This window comes from Emydura macquarii, unplaced genomic scaffold (genome assembly GCF_026122565.2).
Source record: "Emydura macquarii macquarii isolate MOO-44397 ecotype Brisbane River unplaced genomic scaffold, CSIRO-AGI_Emac_v2 contig_1146, whole genome shotgun sequence".
In the NCBI taxonomy this organism is placed as follows: domain Eukaryota; kingdom Metazoa; phylum Chordata; order Testudines; family Chelidae; genus Emydura; species Emydura macquarii.
The window spans coordinates 4,598,762-4,616,151 of record NW_027131283.1 but is presented as its reverse complement, the minus strand read 5'-3'; the positions used below and the strand labels follow the sequence as shown (position 1 = coordinate 4,616,151).

Below are 17,390 nucleotides of genomic sequence, written 5' to 3'. Positions count from 1 at the left end.
TTTTTTTTTTTTAAATCAAGGCTTGTGTGAAAAGGGAGTTGGAGTTTTTTCCTCTGAAACTTGTCTCTATCTCACAACTGAGTGGACCATAGCTAATGCTGATCAAAATCAACAAGTATCTAACTTTCAGTAAGGGTCACTGTCAAACAATGAAAAAAATAAGTCAAAAAGGGATATGTCTAAATAAGGAAGCCAGTGCAAGTGACAGCAACTCACTGGTACAAATTAAGGGACCATTTCTGCAAACACTTATGCATACAGATCATTTTCTTCAGATGAGTAATCCTAGTTAAACGGACCACTCATCTATCAGGAACTAACATGGTCTTCATTACCATAGCATCTGAGTACCCCACACACTTTAATGCATTTATCTTCACAGCACCCCTTGAGGCAGACAGTACCGTCACCCCGATTTGACAGATGAAGAACTGAGGCACAGAGAAGCTAAGTGACTTGCCTAGGGTCACCCAGGAAGTCTGTGGTAGAGCTGGGCTTTTAACCTAGGTCTTCAAAGTCTCAGACCAGTACCCTAGCCACTGGACCATTCTTCCACTTGCGTGGGTAAGGTTACTCATGTGCATAAATGTTTGCAGGATCAGGCCCATCTATTCTCTGTGATAATATAAACAACAATTGAACTGTTTAAAAATGCAATTTAGCAACATTTATTTAGCTCTTATAAAACACTTTTCTACTTTCATAGAGTTTAAGGCCAAAAGGGACCATTTGGTCATCTTGTCTGACCTCCTATATATCAAAGGCCATTAATTTTCTCACAGTTACCCCGGCATTGAGCCTGGTCATGGCACTAGGTGACCTTATGCAAGTCACTTTGCCTCTCTGTACCTCAGTTTCTTCTTCTGTAAAACAGAGATAATGACCTCTCTTGTAAAATGTTTTCAGATCTATTGATGAAATATGCTATAGCAGGGCTGGGTTTTATTATTACTACACAAATTTCACAATGCATTTGAGACTTTTTTATGAACACAACACAAATGAAACACTTTTAAGGACACTGTATACTGCTTTTCTGAAAAAGAGGTTTTAACAACTTTGGGGCAGGAAAAGAGGAAAATAGCACAACTCATAGATTGTTCTAATCTGCTAGACAAAGTTTCTTCCAGTATGGTGCAATACAAGCACTGGGCACCCTTTAAAATATTTACAACTAGGCATCAAAGCACAAGCCTTTCTAACTCAGTAGAAGGAGAGGATTCTACTATTTAACACACAGAAGAATATTTTTATTCTTGTCCGAGCATTGGACTATTAATATTCAGATATCACCAATGAAGGCACAGTACACTAATCCACTAATGCTCTGCATCCCAAATAATAACGAGAATGCTATTTTAAATGTAAAAAGATAAGTAGTGTTCTTTTCTACCATTAAGGTGAGCGATACAATGTGGATTTTGCTTTGAAGTAACCCTGGTCATACTAAAAGAAAGGATGCGTGGTGCTTTCTGTCTCAAAGAGTACTTTCTATGACAACATAAATAGTACACCTAGATTGGCTTTTTCAGCAAGTTACAATAAATCCAATAACTGTGTACCCTTCTTTTGGTCTGAGGCTCTTGTATTCTCATTCCCACTCCTGAAACCCTTTAGCATAGCCATTCCTATATTAGGAAAAAATCTTTGTTCTTTCTCATTACACATAAACAATTATAAGAATTATATTGTATATATATTTTCAAATGGATATTCCTGGGGTATTGTTATGGTGTCAGAGTGTTGTCCTATGAGTGGTATAAAACTACAAGGCTCAATGGGAGTGACGGATGTACTGCAAACAACTGGAAACTTGCTAAGATGTCTCCTGAATGCCATATACTAACTATAAATCATCCCATGTTTTTTTTCCCCTCCAGAGTAAGTGTTTTTACAATTTTTTCCATACATCCTGTATAATTAAGGGGAACATCTCTGTTATAATGGAATGTTCTATTAGAAGGGAAACTAACCTCATCAGCCAATCTGGAATCCCCAGTGTTGCAAATTATTTCTAGAAAAAACCACACTTAGCAGACCAAAAATGCTCTGAGGAATTAAGGACACTAGTTATTTGGACAACAGTTTACTTATGATGAAAATACGTTGTACTGGAAAATACGTTACGTGTGACTTAACTATTAAGGACAAGCCATTAATCATCAATGTACTACATATAACAAACAACTATACTCTAAAGTAAAATGAATAGTAAGTGATGGAATGGCCAAAATTCTCTTCTCAGTTACACTGGAGCAATTCTGCTGAAGTCTAGTGGAGTCAGAATGACTGGAAGAAGCTGAAGATAGATAAACTCAGGCTAAAATAAGGTGCAAAGTTTTAATCATGAGGGTAGTTAACCATTGGAACCACCTACTAAAGGATGTTGTGGGTTCCATATCACTTGAAGTCTTTAAATTAGGACTGTATGTCTTTCTAAAAGATAAGCTCTAACTTGATCACAAGACATGATCTTGATGCAGGAATTACAGGGTGAAATTATATGGCCTGTGTTATGCAGATCAGACTAGATAATCCTATTGATTCCTTCTGTCCTTAAATTCAATAAATCTATGAAAGGAATGAGACTTTGAACCACTATGCCCACAATGTGCCAAAACAGTGGAAAATGCTTATCAAATTATTTAAATAGAAAAGCAACTTATTTTTAGAGACTATCAATATAATGTCTGATTATCATATTCAGATTCTTTCTCTTTTTTCCCCTCATTGTATAATCAAAACATAAATAAACATATCTAAAGAGTGTTTAATGACAAATCAATATGGGACTTATTTTGTGCTTTAAAGAAAAAAAGGTCTGAGTTCCTATAAACCTTTCAAACTTTCATTCCCCCTCCCGATCCAATTTGCATGGAGGAGTCTATTTTACAACTTTATCCATGTAATGATCCTGCAGACCTCTCCCTCATGCCAAAATTTCTCTTTGAAGTTTGCCCTCCCATTAGTGCTTCAGTGTAGGTATTCAAGCTGATCACACAAGCGCAGCAGAAACTCCACAACTGTCCACATTCTGTCGGATACAGTTGTTTCATGTTGCCTGTGATTTACAGTCTTAATTAATGCTCAAAAGAAGAAGAGCACATCTTTGGTGGAGCTTTTCACCATCCCCCCACCCCCTTTTTTTTGCAGAACAGTGCTTTCAGGGTTTTGTTGGACATTGTGCAGGATGGCTTTGCCAAGCAGAATGGAACACACTTAATACTTTTCCTTTATAACCTTTGCAATAAATCAGCTGCCACTCCATTTGCACAAGTGCAGCCATTAGTGTCCTGTCCCCTCCCCCAGCACTTCCCGAATTTTAAACAAAGTAGGAATAAACTGAAGCTGAGCAGAGCCAGCGAGCCCAGTAAATCAGTTTAATGAGAACTGAATCAATGGCATGAAGTCCACTGCTGAAGTAATACGGTGGAGAGCAGAGGTTGGGCTATGGAAGAAGGGATGGGGTGTGGGGAAATGGAGAAGCATTGTTGGTGTATTTGATGTTCAGCTGTGACGCATGTCTGCTGTGAACGCTGTGTTCTTTAAAATCACATTCACTACAACTCACTGCTTCGACTCAATGTTTAGATTCAGCATTTTCTTTCCTGTTTGTGGTTTTGCTTCTCCAAGTTTTCCCACAGAAGTGGAGAGTTTTCTGTTTACCCCTTCTCACCATTTATCTCCTTTATGATTATCTTGATCTTCATTTACCCTTCTTAGGCCTCCCCATTTCTGTATTTATTATCAATAACTACACGCAAATACAAACTCCTGCTTTATTCCGAAACAATGGAGAGGGCAAATAATCCTCTGTTTTGAGGAAAATAAAGTTTTAAAGAATGGATGTTAATATTACTATAACACAGCAAGCTGTTACTGGACATCTAGAGGCAAAAAGACCATTTTAAAAACACATTTGCCATTAATCAGGAATGGATTCACAATCATTGCAAGAGGCAGGGAAATCACCCCAGATGTTGTGCTTAGTTACCATGGTGATAGGAACAATATAAAAGCCAAAAAAATATATACTCCAATTGGGGAACATATTTTTATAAGGGGCTTCCAAGAAACAATTCCAGCAAGGGCTGGATTAAGATAATCTGGTGCTTGAGGTACACCATGCCCATGCCCATGGTCCCACACCCACATTGTGATTCTCCCTCCTTTACTCCCCTCCCCTCTTTCCCAAGCTTGGATTGAGACTTTCTTTTCAGAGTTAGGATCAGAATGGGTCCCTTTATCACCCGTAAGAGGGTGTTCAGTGCCTACCTTCCTTTGAGAGCAGCAGAGGCCCCAGGGAGATGGGGATCCACCAAGTAATTATCTCAGCAGTCAGGTTGTATCTGTTGGGGTGGGTGGGCTAGGCCTGCTACACGCCTCTCCTCCTGGAACATGCAGAGTCTGGAGTGGTATTGGCAGGGCAGCTTGAGGATTGGGTCTTAGCACCCCATTGATATGCCTCGTGCAATTCACACATCTCAGAGCTATTTTTCAGGTTTCCTGCAGACTCATGATGACTTCACTGTATTAATTATACTTGGGTCACATTTTCAAGATTTTCTTCACAACCAGGAAGTCTGGAAACTTACTCTTTTTTTTTAGATGAAAACAAAGAGTCTGCTGTAACCACATGACTCCAGGAGTGAGGGATAGGCCTGCAGTGCTTATGCCTTAATCAAGCCCTACTGCCCTAGCCATGAGACTACAGAAAATAGTAGAAGTCATAAATTAGTAGTTTATGGTTTATATTTGAAATATCTACATTCTCTGAAACCATAGGTTTGGTCCCAGCATCAGACTCAGTTGAGCCCTTCATTGCTGTTAGGTAAATAGAGTTATATGCAGTTTACTTTGTGGGTGTTTCAGTCTTTTAGATGCAATGTTCTATATTCCCAACTCTCTTAGATCACCTGAAAAGCTTCAGCTTTCATAGGCTTTCCACACCTGCCAAAGGGAAAAGCCCCTACGACTGGCTGCCTTTCCCACTTCCTTGCCTCCTAGGGAAAGACAATCAATTACAGTTGCTGTAAGAGCCCTCCTCCTCCTCCTCCCCTCAGGAGCCAACAGAAGTTTTTGGAGGAAAGGGAGAAGCTGATTATAGAGGGGAGAGGGAAAGCGGGAGTAAAAAGGGTTCGGCAGCTCAAGGTGACTCTATTCCCTCCTTCCCCTGTCTCTGGTGTCAAATGGGTCAGCTTCTCTCAGCTCTCCCCTCCCTTTTCATTCTCTCAATATGTGCAGCACCAGGCCTGGGAAGGGGGATAAGAGGACCTCCCCCTTGGAACTGCAGGCCAGGCCTAGTGGTGGGTGGGATGAAGACTCTTCAGGGCTTCAGAAGGAGCAGAGACTGTGTGGGACTGGGGGTGGAGGCAAATGTCAGGTGCCAGGTGATGTGACACTGTAGTCTGGCACATGTGATACTGGGGGGAGCACAGAATCGATAGAATGGGAGTTTGGGAAAAACTGGATATCCCCCTGCACCCTCTGCCACCATCAGGCAGTGTTTTATACAAATCCAGTGTTGCAAACTCTTGAGATTTTAGCATATAAGTCTTTGTGATTTTGTGTGCTTTTTGTAAAGCCCCAGGTTTCTGGAGCCATGTGAGTATGTGGGAATTTCAGCTTCCTTTAAAAAGTAAGTTTCTAGCCCTCCCTGGCTGTGGAGAAGAGCTTGAAAATGTGATCTCTAATGCTCAACAAACAGAAGGTTAACAAAAAGAACCCAACGTTAATGATTTTTAGCCAGTCTCCTGACTGGTGGCCTGACTTACAATTTTTAAATGCTTGGGGTTGGTGATAATTGAGATGAGCTCAGAAAAACAAAGGTCCTGTTTCCTCTGCCTTGACTTTAAAACTCTCATGACATTTTTGTAAGAGCAGTGATTTGTTCAGATACCCTAGCTCAGAATGATTTCCCTCCCCAAAACTTCTGTGCCGGCACTCTGGGCCAGTTGTCTACAGACCCACTCCATCTCAGAGATGGCTATGGTTTTGTGTCAAAACAAGTGCAGTATGTATTTACTATACTTTGTAAAAATTTGGATGCAAAGGTGTTAAGTAAGTAATATCAAATTTCTATATCACACTAGTGTGTTAGAAGACGTGATCTATTAATATTAATATATTAAATATGTCCTTAGACAAACTTCACATTTCATATACATTCTCTCCTTGAATGCAGTAAGTTTTTATACTGACTGTGAAGACCTAGAGAGCTCAGAGGACCAAACTAACTGGAGTAACTGAGATAATCAAAGAATAAAATGAAAAGCATCAGAAGTCCTTGGCATAGTTACTCATTATTCTGATTCTAAGTGGTTACAAATATCTACAATATGTGCAACAGAAAAAAAAAATTTGGCATTCCAGGTAAAATTACAACACTTACCAGCCTTAGAGAGAGTGCAGTAATATCAAACACTTTGGAGAAGGGAGAGATTTCATTACAAACTGAAGGCTCAAATCTAGCTTGTACTGCTTTCCTCCCCCTCTCTTCACCAAGACCTGAAAGCTTACAAGCAGATTTTGAAACAGGACTTTAAAAAGGTTTGCTGCACCAGAACCAGCATTTTGTTATTCATCACTAGTACGCCTGATTCAAAGCGCACAAAGCCAAAGAAATTCTCTCCATTGCCTCTGAATCAAGCTAAATATTCATATCTTTTTTCATGGAGCAGTTTTCCAAATAAACTGGGATTCCTGGGGCCAAGTGACTCTCTCAAGGGTGCATATGCATTTTAGTGACCTTTAGTAGCTACTCTCCCCTTTTCAATGGGAAGAAGCTGGAGGAGGGAAGAGGAAATTCCCTGAGATTTTTCCAAAGAATTTTCTCTGATCTTTCAGAATTTACCATGATCTTCTTTTCCTTTCCCAGCTCTGGGAAAATGAGCAAGAGAGGTCAGCAACATAACAGCCAACCTCTCTTATTAGTCCTAGCTCCTCTCTATTGGTTGTCATCTTCTTGAGAAAGCCTACTGACCTATTAACCCATTGTGTGTGAATTTGTGTGTGCATGCACGTGTGCATACACACACTTTTAATGAGGAGGTACTAGTAGCTCCCTCCATCCTCAGTCACACAGAGACCCAGATCTGTAGCCCAGAATAAGTATTCTTTGTGCCACCAGAGTGATGCAAAGCAAGCTTAGCTACTCTAAAGTGGCAGGTGGGAAATCCTCTGCCCTAGGGAAATCTACTTCATGGTATAAAACCAGCATAGCTAGCCCTTTTCTACCCACGCCCACATAAGGAGTATGTCAGGGGTGTAGCCAGAGCATGTTGCACTCTGACAATCCAGTGCCATGGAAACAGTCCCAAAGGGACCTGATTTTCAGAGCTGATGGGTGCTTGCAGCTCCTATTGATGTCATTTGAAGTTGTGGATGTCAGCTCTTCTGAAAATTAAGTTAAAAGGGACTGTTCCAGTTGGTATAATTTAGAACAGCCTTGTGACTGCTCTAATTTACACAGAGGACGGAACCAGTCCCTAGGATAGCAGTTGTAAAGACTGGGTAATATCATCTTTGCTTCCCCTCACCTCTGGTGCATCAGGTGGAGCTCTGGAGCACCCAGAGGATCCATCCTGTAATATTTTGTATTATTGCATAGAAAAGTTAGTACCGTATTGCTGCATTTTAGTTATATACCATTGCACCAGAGATAAAGACAACCCAAGGTCTTACCACTTTCAGAGAAAAGGTATAAACATCTCATTGCACTTTATTATCATCATGGCAAATCCCAAAAGGACATGGCCTCCTTGCAAATTGAGTGCCACCCAGATTGATCTCTGGCAAGGAGCTTAAGGTGCTATATAAAGTTTATGTCAATCACTGACAAACTCAGTGTACTTGCCTCCCCAGAATAATAATATCAGAATGCTCTGGTGACATTCCTCTAGACAGAGAACAAAATGAAACACCCTTTTGTTTTACATTTGTGTGGCATAATTAGAGTGAAGACTGAAGAATACAAGTTCCTCTTACTGAACTTGGAACATAACATTTTTAGCACTCAGATACCACAGTGATGTGGGCAAAATAAGTACCTAGATACACAGATGATGCTACAGTTGTGGCTATTACAGTTATGTAGTTTACATAGCTCAAACAACTTAGTCCAAATGTTAAGTAGTCTGAGAACATACAGTTTTTCAGAAGAACTTCTGCCCAGATGCAGTAATTCTATGATTTGGTATAGTAATCTAATACTATACCAGTGAAGACAAGACAGCTTTTTAATTTGGTACATTTTTAACCTCTACGGTCCAGTTTTTCTTTAGTGAAAAAGGAAAAGGTCTGTATGGTTTTGTTGGTTTATATTTATATTTATTATATTTTTACTCTTTAGTAACTTTTTACAGTACTACATATATCTAAGCAACTCTTTGCTAAGAAGTCAAAGGGAAAAGAACCACAGCAGACTCAAGCTAGAATCATCCCACTATCAAGTTGAAACTAGTGTGCACGTTACGAAAATTACCGTGGCTCTACAGGAGCAGATTGTATAAATCTGCTATCATTCACTTTTGGATTCTGCCTATCCCTTGTAACCACTTCTGTGAAGTCAAAGCACATTTTTAAAATAAAGAAAATCAGAGTATCTAGTATCAGCAAGCCTATAAAGTCCATACATGTTTACACTTGGCATCAGATTACACACATTTGACTACTTGATTTAGTATGCACACTTGTGTTTTCCCTTCTTTTGTCAGAACTAAAATACAGCCATTCTTAAGAGAGACTTTGTTTTTAAAGACCTAATTTGTACTGTGTGTTCAGAAAGCTCACGACAGACAGACAAACAAATAATATCCAAAGAAATGTAGAATTTACAGAGATTAATTGGGTAACTCCAATGCCTATGTGAAAAAAAAAAGGCAGTCTTCAGACAGTTATTTTTTGCTGTGTCACAAGAGCAAAACTAAAATCGTATTTGGAAGATCAACTGAGTAAAAAAGAGAAATGCAGTTCTTAAATTATTTTGTACTTTCCACGTACGGAGGAACAGTCAGAACTGTATGGGGTTTTACGCCTTCTTGGTAGCTTTTAAAACAGCGTAGCTAACAGTCCCTTTCTATAGGAAAAACAGCACTTTGTGAACTTTAATCACATTACTAACATCTTGAGATTAAGGGAGTTGAAGAATTTTTGTGACTCTATTCTTCCCAAATAAACTCCTTTGTCTAATTATCTTTTTGGTGACAGATAACTGATAAGCTATAAAACTATAAAATATACAAAAGCAAATACTGTAAAATATTCAAATATAAGTATCAGAACAATTTTATTAGAGGAAGTTGGGAATAAAGGAAACAATTTTGCAAAAGAAAGAGGATGTTCTAGATGATTTCATAGTTTTTTTATCCCTAATTTCTATGGTTTTCTGACAGGAATATTAAATTAACAAGAAACATGGAAGGTACTTTATTTGTAAAATGTATGCTAACAAGCAGAACACTGAGGCATTCTGAAACTATGCTGCAAGAGTAGCCAAACAACTAACTCTAGAATGATGATTTCCTATATTAGGCCTCAATCACAGAAATACTTATGCACTTGCTTAACTTTGCTACTGTGAGCAGTCCCATTGATCTCAGCCATTGATTTGTGCCAATTGATAATTTCAAGACAAAACATAATCTAAGACATGTTTTCCAAGTGTAACCACACTGTTCTTATCTCAGAACATAGGTTAGTTGCATCCATGTATGTTCAACACAGAATTAGAGAGCCCAAACTATAGCATTTGTGGGCAAACAAAGAAACAGTTATGAATGATGGCATACGCTAATGCCCTGATCCTGCAAACATGGACATGCTTAACTTTGCTACCATGAGTAACTGCATTAACTGTTTGCTGGATTGGGACCTAGTTTATATCTAGCTAAAAGTAACATTTTAACCTGGATAAAAGAATACAGTGCTGCTCTTAATACATGCAGTACATAAACCCACTTCTCCCGCCCTTCCAAATGCATTAACCACATAGCATTGTTCCATATAAATTCTGTTATGGTCTCCCTGATGCGAGGATCCAAGGGGCTAGAACCCAGAGGTGAGAAGTCCTGAGTAACCAGTGCCTCCACATTGTGTGACGGGGACGCTACGTGGAGTAGCACCCAACAATTACTGGAGGGATAAGCACCACAGCCCACCCAAAGAGGCCAGACAACAGAACCCTGCAGACCAGTTGATTGATCCACACCAATTATTTAAACCAGGAATTTGGCATAGGGAGCAACAATACAGGGTCTGGCTTGCTATTGCTACAGACTTTGCCTTTTGTCCTGTGCTGTTCTGCTCCCAACTCCTACCTTGGACCCTAGCCCAGTTTGACCTTCTAACTCAGCTTGATAACTATTTCTGACTCTTGCCTTCAATCCCAGACCAGCAGACACTACTGGGTTGGTTGCCTATGCCCTGGCTGTTACAACTAAAGAAAGAATACAGTTTTACTTCACATAGTGCTTAATAAATTTATCAAATTAAACATAGAATTAAACAGATTTTGTCTTGATGACTTTAAAGCAACTGTGCTCTATCAAGATTTAGATTTCAGAGAATAAAATGGAATAAGATGGAATTCCAAAATAAGAAGGTTACTGGAATTACCTTGTTTGGAAACCAAATAAAAATATTTGTCTGTTAGATTAACAGAGGAGAAGTGGAGATGATAAAATTTATTGTGTCTGAATTTATTTTTATTTTGCTGATGAATGAATATTTGAGCGACTGGTTTTGTTGTGCCAGGATTTTTTCCATTAGTTATTTTTACAAGGGGTTTATAATGAATTTTCTGGTAAAAAATTTATACTGTAAAACTTGTGACATAATGTCTTTTTTCCCCCCTAAAAGACATTTGATCCAGAGGAGACCATGACAGCTTCCTCAACAGTGGTTTTATTTTTCTGGTTTTTTTGTGGGGGTCACAGTCTACCAAGGCTCAGATTTTTAAAACTTATTTAGGCATTGCTTCTGTCAATAGAATTGACTCCAAGTTCCTAAATACCTTTTGAAAATGAGACTTCGGCTCTTAAATCAGTTAGGCATTGCAACGCTGGGTGCAGAAATGCCTAATTACCTTTAAAAATCTGGGACTAAGTCTCTATGATATGGAAAATAACAAATGGCTACGTTAAGGGGGACTCTTTCGAGTTGATGCTTGCTATTGATGACTTAATTCAAACTTGACTGGACTGAGTTTCACGGCTTCAAGGTAGGCCTCACACTTGATTTGTCCAAAGACTTTGGAAGGAAGTGCTGCAAGGTGAAACAAATAAAATTCATAAACCATAATTGTCAACAGCAATGCCTTTCAATCAACAAGCCATCAAGGGAAGACTGAATCCCCAAATCTCCAAGACTGATCACCTTGAGGAGAAGAAGTCATGACATCAACAACCAGGCCACTCTAGCCTCTGACCAATCTTTCCCTGCACCCAAAGGAGGCCTGCTATCGAGAATTGCTGTGCTAGCAGATCACCAATATCTGGCTGGCTGTAGTTCCAGCTCCTATTCTATGAGAGTTCAGAAGACTGAGAGCTGAAGAATTTATGAACTCCCTATAATTTTAATTATTTTATTTTTCCTTTTCTATTTTTTGTTGTAATAATTGGCTCTGAGGTTGTGGTTCAGATATCAAACAATTTGAATTCAGTATTGAGCTACTTAACTAGATTTAAATTATACACTTGATTGACCTTGGTAAAATTCTTTGGTGGGAATTTATAACCAAACAGCCACCTTCTTAGACTTAGCTTTGATAATATATTTTCTTTTCTTTAGAAGTACTAATAACATTTATAAACTAAAGACTGGTACCAACTCACATTTCTTTCAATGAACAGTGTGGGTCCAGAACCTTTAAGGCCCTGGGGTAAATACCACCCAGTCAACCTAGAAGTCTGACCAGATCCCGTTAATAAGTCTATGATTCTCACAATAACTTAGAGCAGGAACCTTCTTGTTTCTAATTTATATCAGACAGTGCCACTCTCAATTACATCTGAGCTGTGAATTGGGATTTTCATCTCTCTATTCCTCAATGTCACAACTGTAAAATAGGCAAAATACTTCATTCCTCGCATCCTCTGTGTGTCTTGTTTACTCAGATTGTGAGCTTCTGGGGACAGGGACTGTTTGGACAGTGTCTAGCATAATGGTCACCAATATGACTGGCACTGCTGAAATTTAAATAAAGAATGGCAATGAGGTGGAAAAAGTACAATAATAAATAAAACTGCAACTTAAGGAAAACATTGTTGCAGTAGAGAATGTCCATACTAGATACAATTTAAAAGAAAGGACAATATAAGATTGAGTATAATTAGCAATTGTAAAGAAAGGCTCCATCATGACAATGTGACAATGAGACACAGGAAATACAGGGCAGTATTTGAGAAAATGAGAAAGATAGAAGACTTTCAGAAGCCTGTGATTTCCAGTATTTTGTATTGCTCAAACACTTTCCAGGACCAGAAGGGACCCCTTATAAACATAAAGTACTATTACAGGAAACATGAAGTTTTCTGACTTTAGGGAGTTGCTTGCCATGTTTGTTTACAGAATCAATCATTCTGTTTACAGAAACATTAATTGTAAGAAAGTAATTTTTCCTTTCTGCTATTTTTATATTTTTCCTTTCTGCTATTTCTTCACTCATCTATAAGATTCCAGGAATGTCTCTCTGAAGCTTAAAACGTCTATTGAGGCAGTATGAAGTGATGGAAGCAGCTAGAAGCAAGGATGATGGCTTTTTAAAAAAATTTTTTTATTCAGAATATCATTGCTGGATTTCACAGTTTCACTGGATGTCACTGTCCAGTTTTTAAGTTCTCAGACATTTTAACTCTATGAATTACACCTGGGTGGTGTGCAGCTACAGTATGACATGTATCTATGCCTGCAAGAGTTCTAGACCATTGTGATATCAGAAGCTACTCAACCTATCATCACTCTTACTTTACAGCTAATTTGTATGAAACAATTGTATTGCTGGTTGTTTTGTGAGATTCATGTTTCTTTGTGCAAGCGGTAATTGGGCCCAAATAAACATGAATCTCACAAAACAACCAGCACCCACAATAACCTTAAACATACATAGCCCTTCACCACAGCACAGACCCCTCAGTCACCACCTGCAAACTTTCAGGCACAATTACGTAAGGGCTCAAAATAAACCACTGCATCAGTAAAGCATTCTGTCACTTGTTCCTTCCATCTCCTACTCACATTGTGCATGCCTCTTTGGTAGCCTGCTCTTTCACTTTGCAGGACAGTCCAGGCATCTGCATAAAGGCTGTGAAACCGTTTCTCTCCTCTCCTTCCACCTCCTGTCCCACTGCAAAATCCCATGACTCATAGACTTTAAGGTCAGAAGGGACCATTATGTTCATCTAGTCTGACCTCCTGCACATGGCAGGCCACAGAACCTCACCCACCCACTCCTGTAATTAACCCCTAACCTATGACTGAGTTATTGAAGTCCTCAAATCATGGTTTAAAGACTTCAAGGTACAGAGAATCCACCAGAGACTTTCTCAATGCTATTCCATGGGAATTCATCTGGAATGTCCCATAATGTACACAGCAACATTGAGGTCCAATTGAAAGAGGAAAAATTGGCCACCACAGAGGAAAGCAGTACATTTGTGCTTGGGTGGGTTCCAAGAAAGGGTTGAGAGGATAAGGATGTTTTGTCAGCCTGCAGACAGCACACCAATAGCACTGGGCCCTAGTAGAAGCAGCTTGACCAGACACCAAAATCCTTTAAACTAAGGTGAGGAGGCTGAGAAAACATGGAGCCTGGGTAGGTAAGAAACTAGAGACAAGGAATAGGATATGGTCAAAGAACAGTTGAAAAGCAGAGGAAGAGGAAGGGAAGACATGTTAGAACATGGAGGAAACAGGAAAGAAAGAACAAGGGGAGTGGAAAAAAGCACACAAAGAATGAAAAAGAAGAAAACAGTGAGAATTTCTTATTTTCAAGAATAAAAGAGAGAGAGGAACAGGAGAGAGATAAGAGCACTCTTTAGACCAAAAGAAGGAAAAGGAAATGAAAACAATAGGAGAGAGAGAATGAAAAATTGAGATGGAAGGAGGGAAAGGGAGAAATGAAAAAAGCAGTGAAATTCAAGGAAGACAAAGTTAAGGTTAGTACATTTAGTAAGTAAAACGTCTATACTTTATTATATCTTCTTTGCAGAAAAGGAGAGTTACAAGAAAGAGAAGAAATTATAATAATCCCCTGGTTAAAAGGTAAAGGAGCGGAGAAATCTTCATGTCAGTTGTATTCTTGAAAGGACAGGTAAGAGAGTAGCACTTATTTCAGTTTGGTTACTGAATACAAGAATGCTACAAGCACACAAGAATGGTTCTTCAGTGTGCAGAAATCCTTGATTTCCCCATCAGTTTTCTTAAACTATTACTGTGAATCCATTCATTTGTCAGAAAAGCTAATAAATGAAACTTCCGTTGAAATTTTCCCCACTGTACCAAGGAAGTTCATACTTAATGTACATAGCCTTCTGCTGAAGTGTCTGCAATAAAGATGCACTGCTGTCCAGTCTAAATAAAGCTGTGGTTACTTCAGTATTCAGTTTAAACTTACTCAAAATCAACCTTGTATAGATTTTGACTTGGATTTGTGAACCAGTAGTGGTTCACCTGACCTTCGTTAGCATTCTGGAATGCTTGTGAAATGCAAATTTTTTTCTGTATTGAGATATCTGATCATTTTGAGGCTGCTGTTCCTTGTTACATTTTGCTGGTGAAAAGTCACATACACTTCTATATTTAAGTAGTCTAAATCTATGGCTAGCAGAAACATAGTTTCTCAGGTAGGTGCTGTTTTGTTAAGACTTCTGATCCCAATTTTGGGGAATGGTGGAAAGAAATCAGAATTGTCTTTGATTTAGCCTGTGTTTGTTCCATCTGGCTCCAGAAGCAACAGTTGCAGTAGGTATCATTCCACCTCATATACTACTCTCCTGCTCCTCTCCACATTTATTTATTTTTAATAGTGTGAGAATTTCTTTTTAAGGTGTTCTCCCTAAAAACACCTCTCCTGTCTCCACCTTAAAATTCAGTAAATTCACTAGTCTCATTTCTGGTTCCAGCAAAACCCATAAACAAACCACATCTATAGATTTACAATGAGATTCAAACACTGGAAAATTAGGTTTCTTCAAAACCAAAGCCTTTTGAAGTTCAAAGCCTACATATTCATGCAAACTATTTCTAGCTAGTTAGTTAGCTATCTTAGGCATTTCTAGGGACACCAATGCCTTTTCCTGAGAAAAAGTTTGTAAACCCATTTGGAACTAAATTTGGAAGTTCTGACTTAACTGCACTACTTGCTACTGCAGTAGAGTGGAGGTGTGAAGGAGATTGCAGTTGCTGTCTTCTACCAGCTGTCTAATCCAAAATAACCTCTTCCCACCTGCTAGGCCCAATCAACATCCCCAGGAGAAGTGGTTTTATGTAGTCCAACCAATATTTTCTCCTGCTTTAGATCTAGTGACCCAATGCTAATGTCATCCCTTGCTACAACATTATCACACTGATTGACAGGGTCAATCCTTGCTAGATGTAACTAAATCAACATCTCTTTGGGATCTCTTTCTAAAGAGAGAATAAGTTCCCATGGATGACCTTCAGAGTTCAAACTGACATGAGCTGAACTGCTGCACTATCCATCACTGTGGAATGAGGGGACATTTGCCCAGGGTCAGAATGGCAAGGTCCTGCCATGAACTTCCCTGCACCCGGCTTCCCCTTGTGCTAAACTTAACTGCTTTCTTAAAATGATTCATTTTGGTGGGGAAAGGATAAAAGGTGAAGTCAGTTGAAGTCACAGCAATTACAGGTCAAACCCAGAAGGGAGTTACTGTGTGCGAAAACACACACACATCACACACACACACAGGGCAGGAGTGTTTTCTATGAAATGGCAGCCATAAATATTATCTTTCAGCTCAAATATTTTGTTTTGAAAATAGCAAAATTGCAGGCACAACGTACACCCATCAATCTAAAAAGAGAGGAAAGAAACGTAGACACTTTCTTAATCTGAAAACTAGTTCTAAACAAACAAGGTCAGTGCTGCTTCAAAGCTGACAGAGCTGAGCTAGTAGTTCCCTCAGCTTCTCACATGTCCTTTAAAGAGATAAAGGACAAAACCCAGATCCACCCAGCCATCACTACTTCACATCACTTTTAGCATATGGTGGATGGGGACTGTGTAGTGTGTGTAAATCTTTAATGTAAACTACAAACTGAGGTGTCTGTGCAACTGATCTAGAAGGAGTCAAATTGCTTTGGCTGCATGGGATTTTAATGGATATATTACAGGGATAACAATTCTAGTGTATAAACAAAAATTAAAAAAAAAAAAACATTAAAAAGAAAAGATTACAAGATTTTGTGGATTAGTGCAACAATGTGTGAATCTCTTTTTGCAACAGGACATTATTTCAATCAGCAGCCAAGCCATTATTACCTTGTAAAAGAAAAGAAGAAATGCAGCCTCCCTCTGCTTGTGTTACTGTTGCAGTGAGAGGAACACTTGGGAAAACAACTGGTTGACAAGTGACATCTAAGAGTTCTGTTTTGCTTAATGCAGACCTGCTTAAGGGTTAGAAGGAATCCACTACACACAGATCAGGAGGCTGTCTTTTGAACTCCCTGAACCTTTTTCCTATTTTGGTTGCTATATAGTTTACAGCTTCAGCTGTGGAAAGTGACTAAGTCAAAGCGCACCTGTTGCCACTGTACCAGCTAAGATCAGAAGTCAGGCATGTTACCTACCATTTGATTGTCACTTTGCTCTCACTCTCAAGAACAGGACTGGAGGGAGAGAGAGAGGCCTTTAATCCAATCAGGGTGAAACAGAGCTATTTGGTTCTAGGTAGCATCAACATCTTTAAATTCACACTTAATTGAGTTAAGACAAACAAACAAAAACATAAGAAAAGTCCACCTAAAGCAGTGGGCCTTCACTAATTCATTCTAATGACTGGGAGTCCCATTGCAAACGTTTTGTGAATTAGCAAGTGAATGATTAAAAAGCAAAATACATCACTAAATGCCTCACAAAATGGACTTTATTCATTGTGACAGCTGTAGTTGTAATTATTTATACTAATTCTTCAGACTGTATTTTATATGCTAGTAAATAGACTGTTACATTTTGAAAAATATAATGTTAATAGCATGAGACCTCAGTACAGTATTTGAATATTGCTCTACCTGGTGAGCTGCCTTGCTTCATGAGTCAGGGGGGTAGGGCTAAAACCACACCACTCCCTGCTCTTTTTCCAGCATTTTACTCCCCACAGGGGTGCAAGAGCTAGCAGTTATAAGTTCACTTCCTCTTTTGAGGTCCAAAT

General features: G+C 39.0%; 1 protein-coding gene across 1 annotated transcript in view; it reads right to left on the bottom strand.

Moving 5' to 3' along the window:
* The window catches only part of PRDM1 (PR/SET domain 1), a 94,300-nt gene extending 77,475 nt beyond the window's left edge, over positions 1–16,825 (bottom strand). The window contains exon 1 of the mRNA XM_067546759.1: positions 16,810–16,825. Within this exon, the coding sequence (XP_067402860.1) occupies positions 16,810–16,812 (3 nt within the window). The 5' untranslated portion in view covers positions 16,813–16,825. The remainder of the gene's footprint in view (positions 1–16,809) is intronic.
* Between the last annotated feature and the right edge of the window lie 565 nt (positions 16,826–17,390).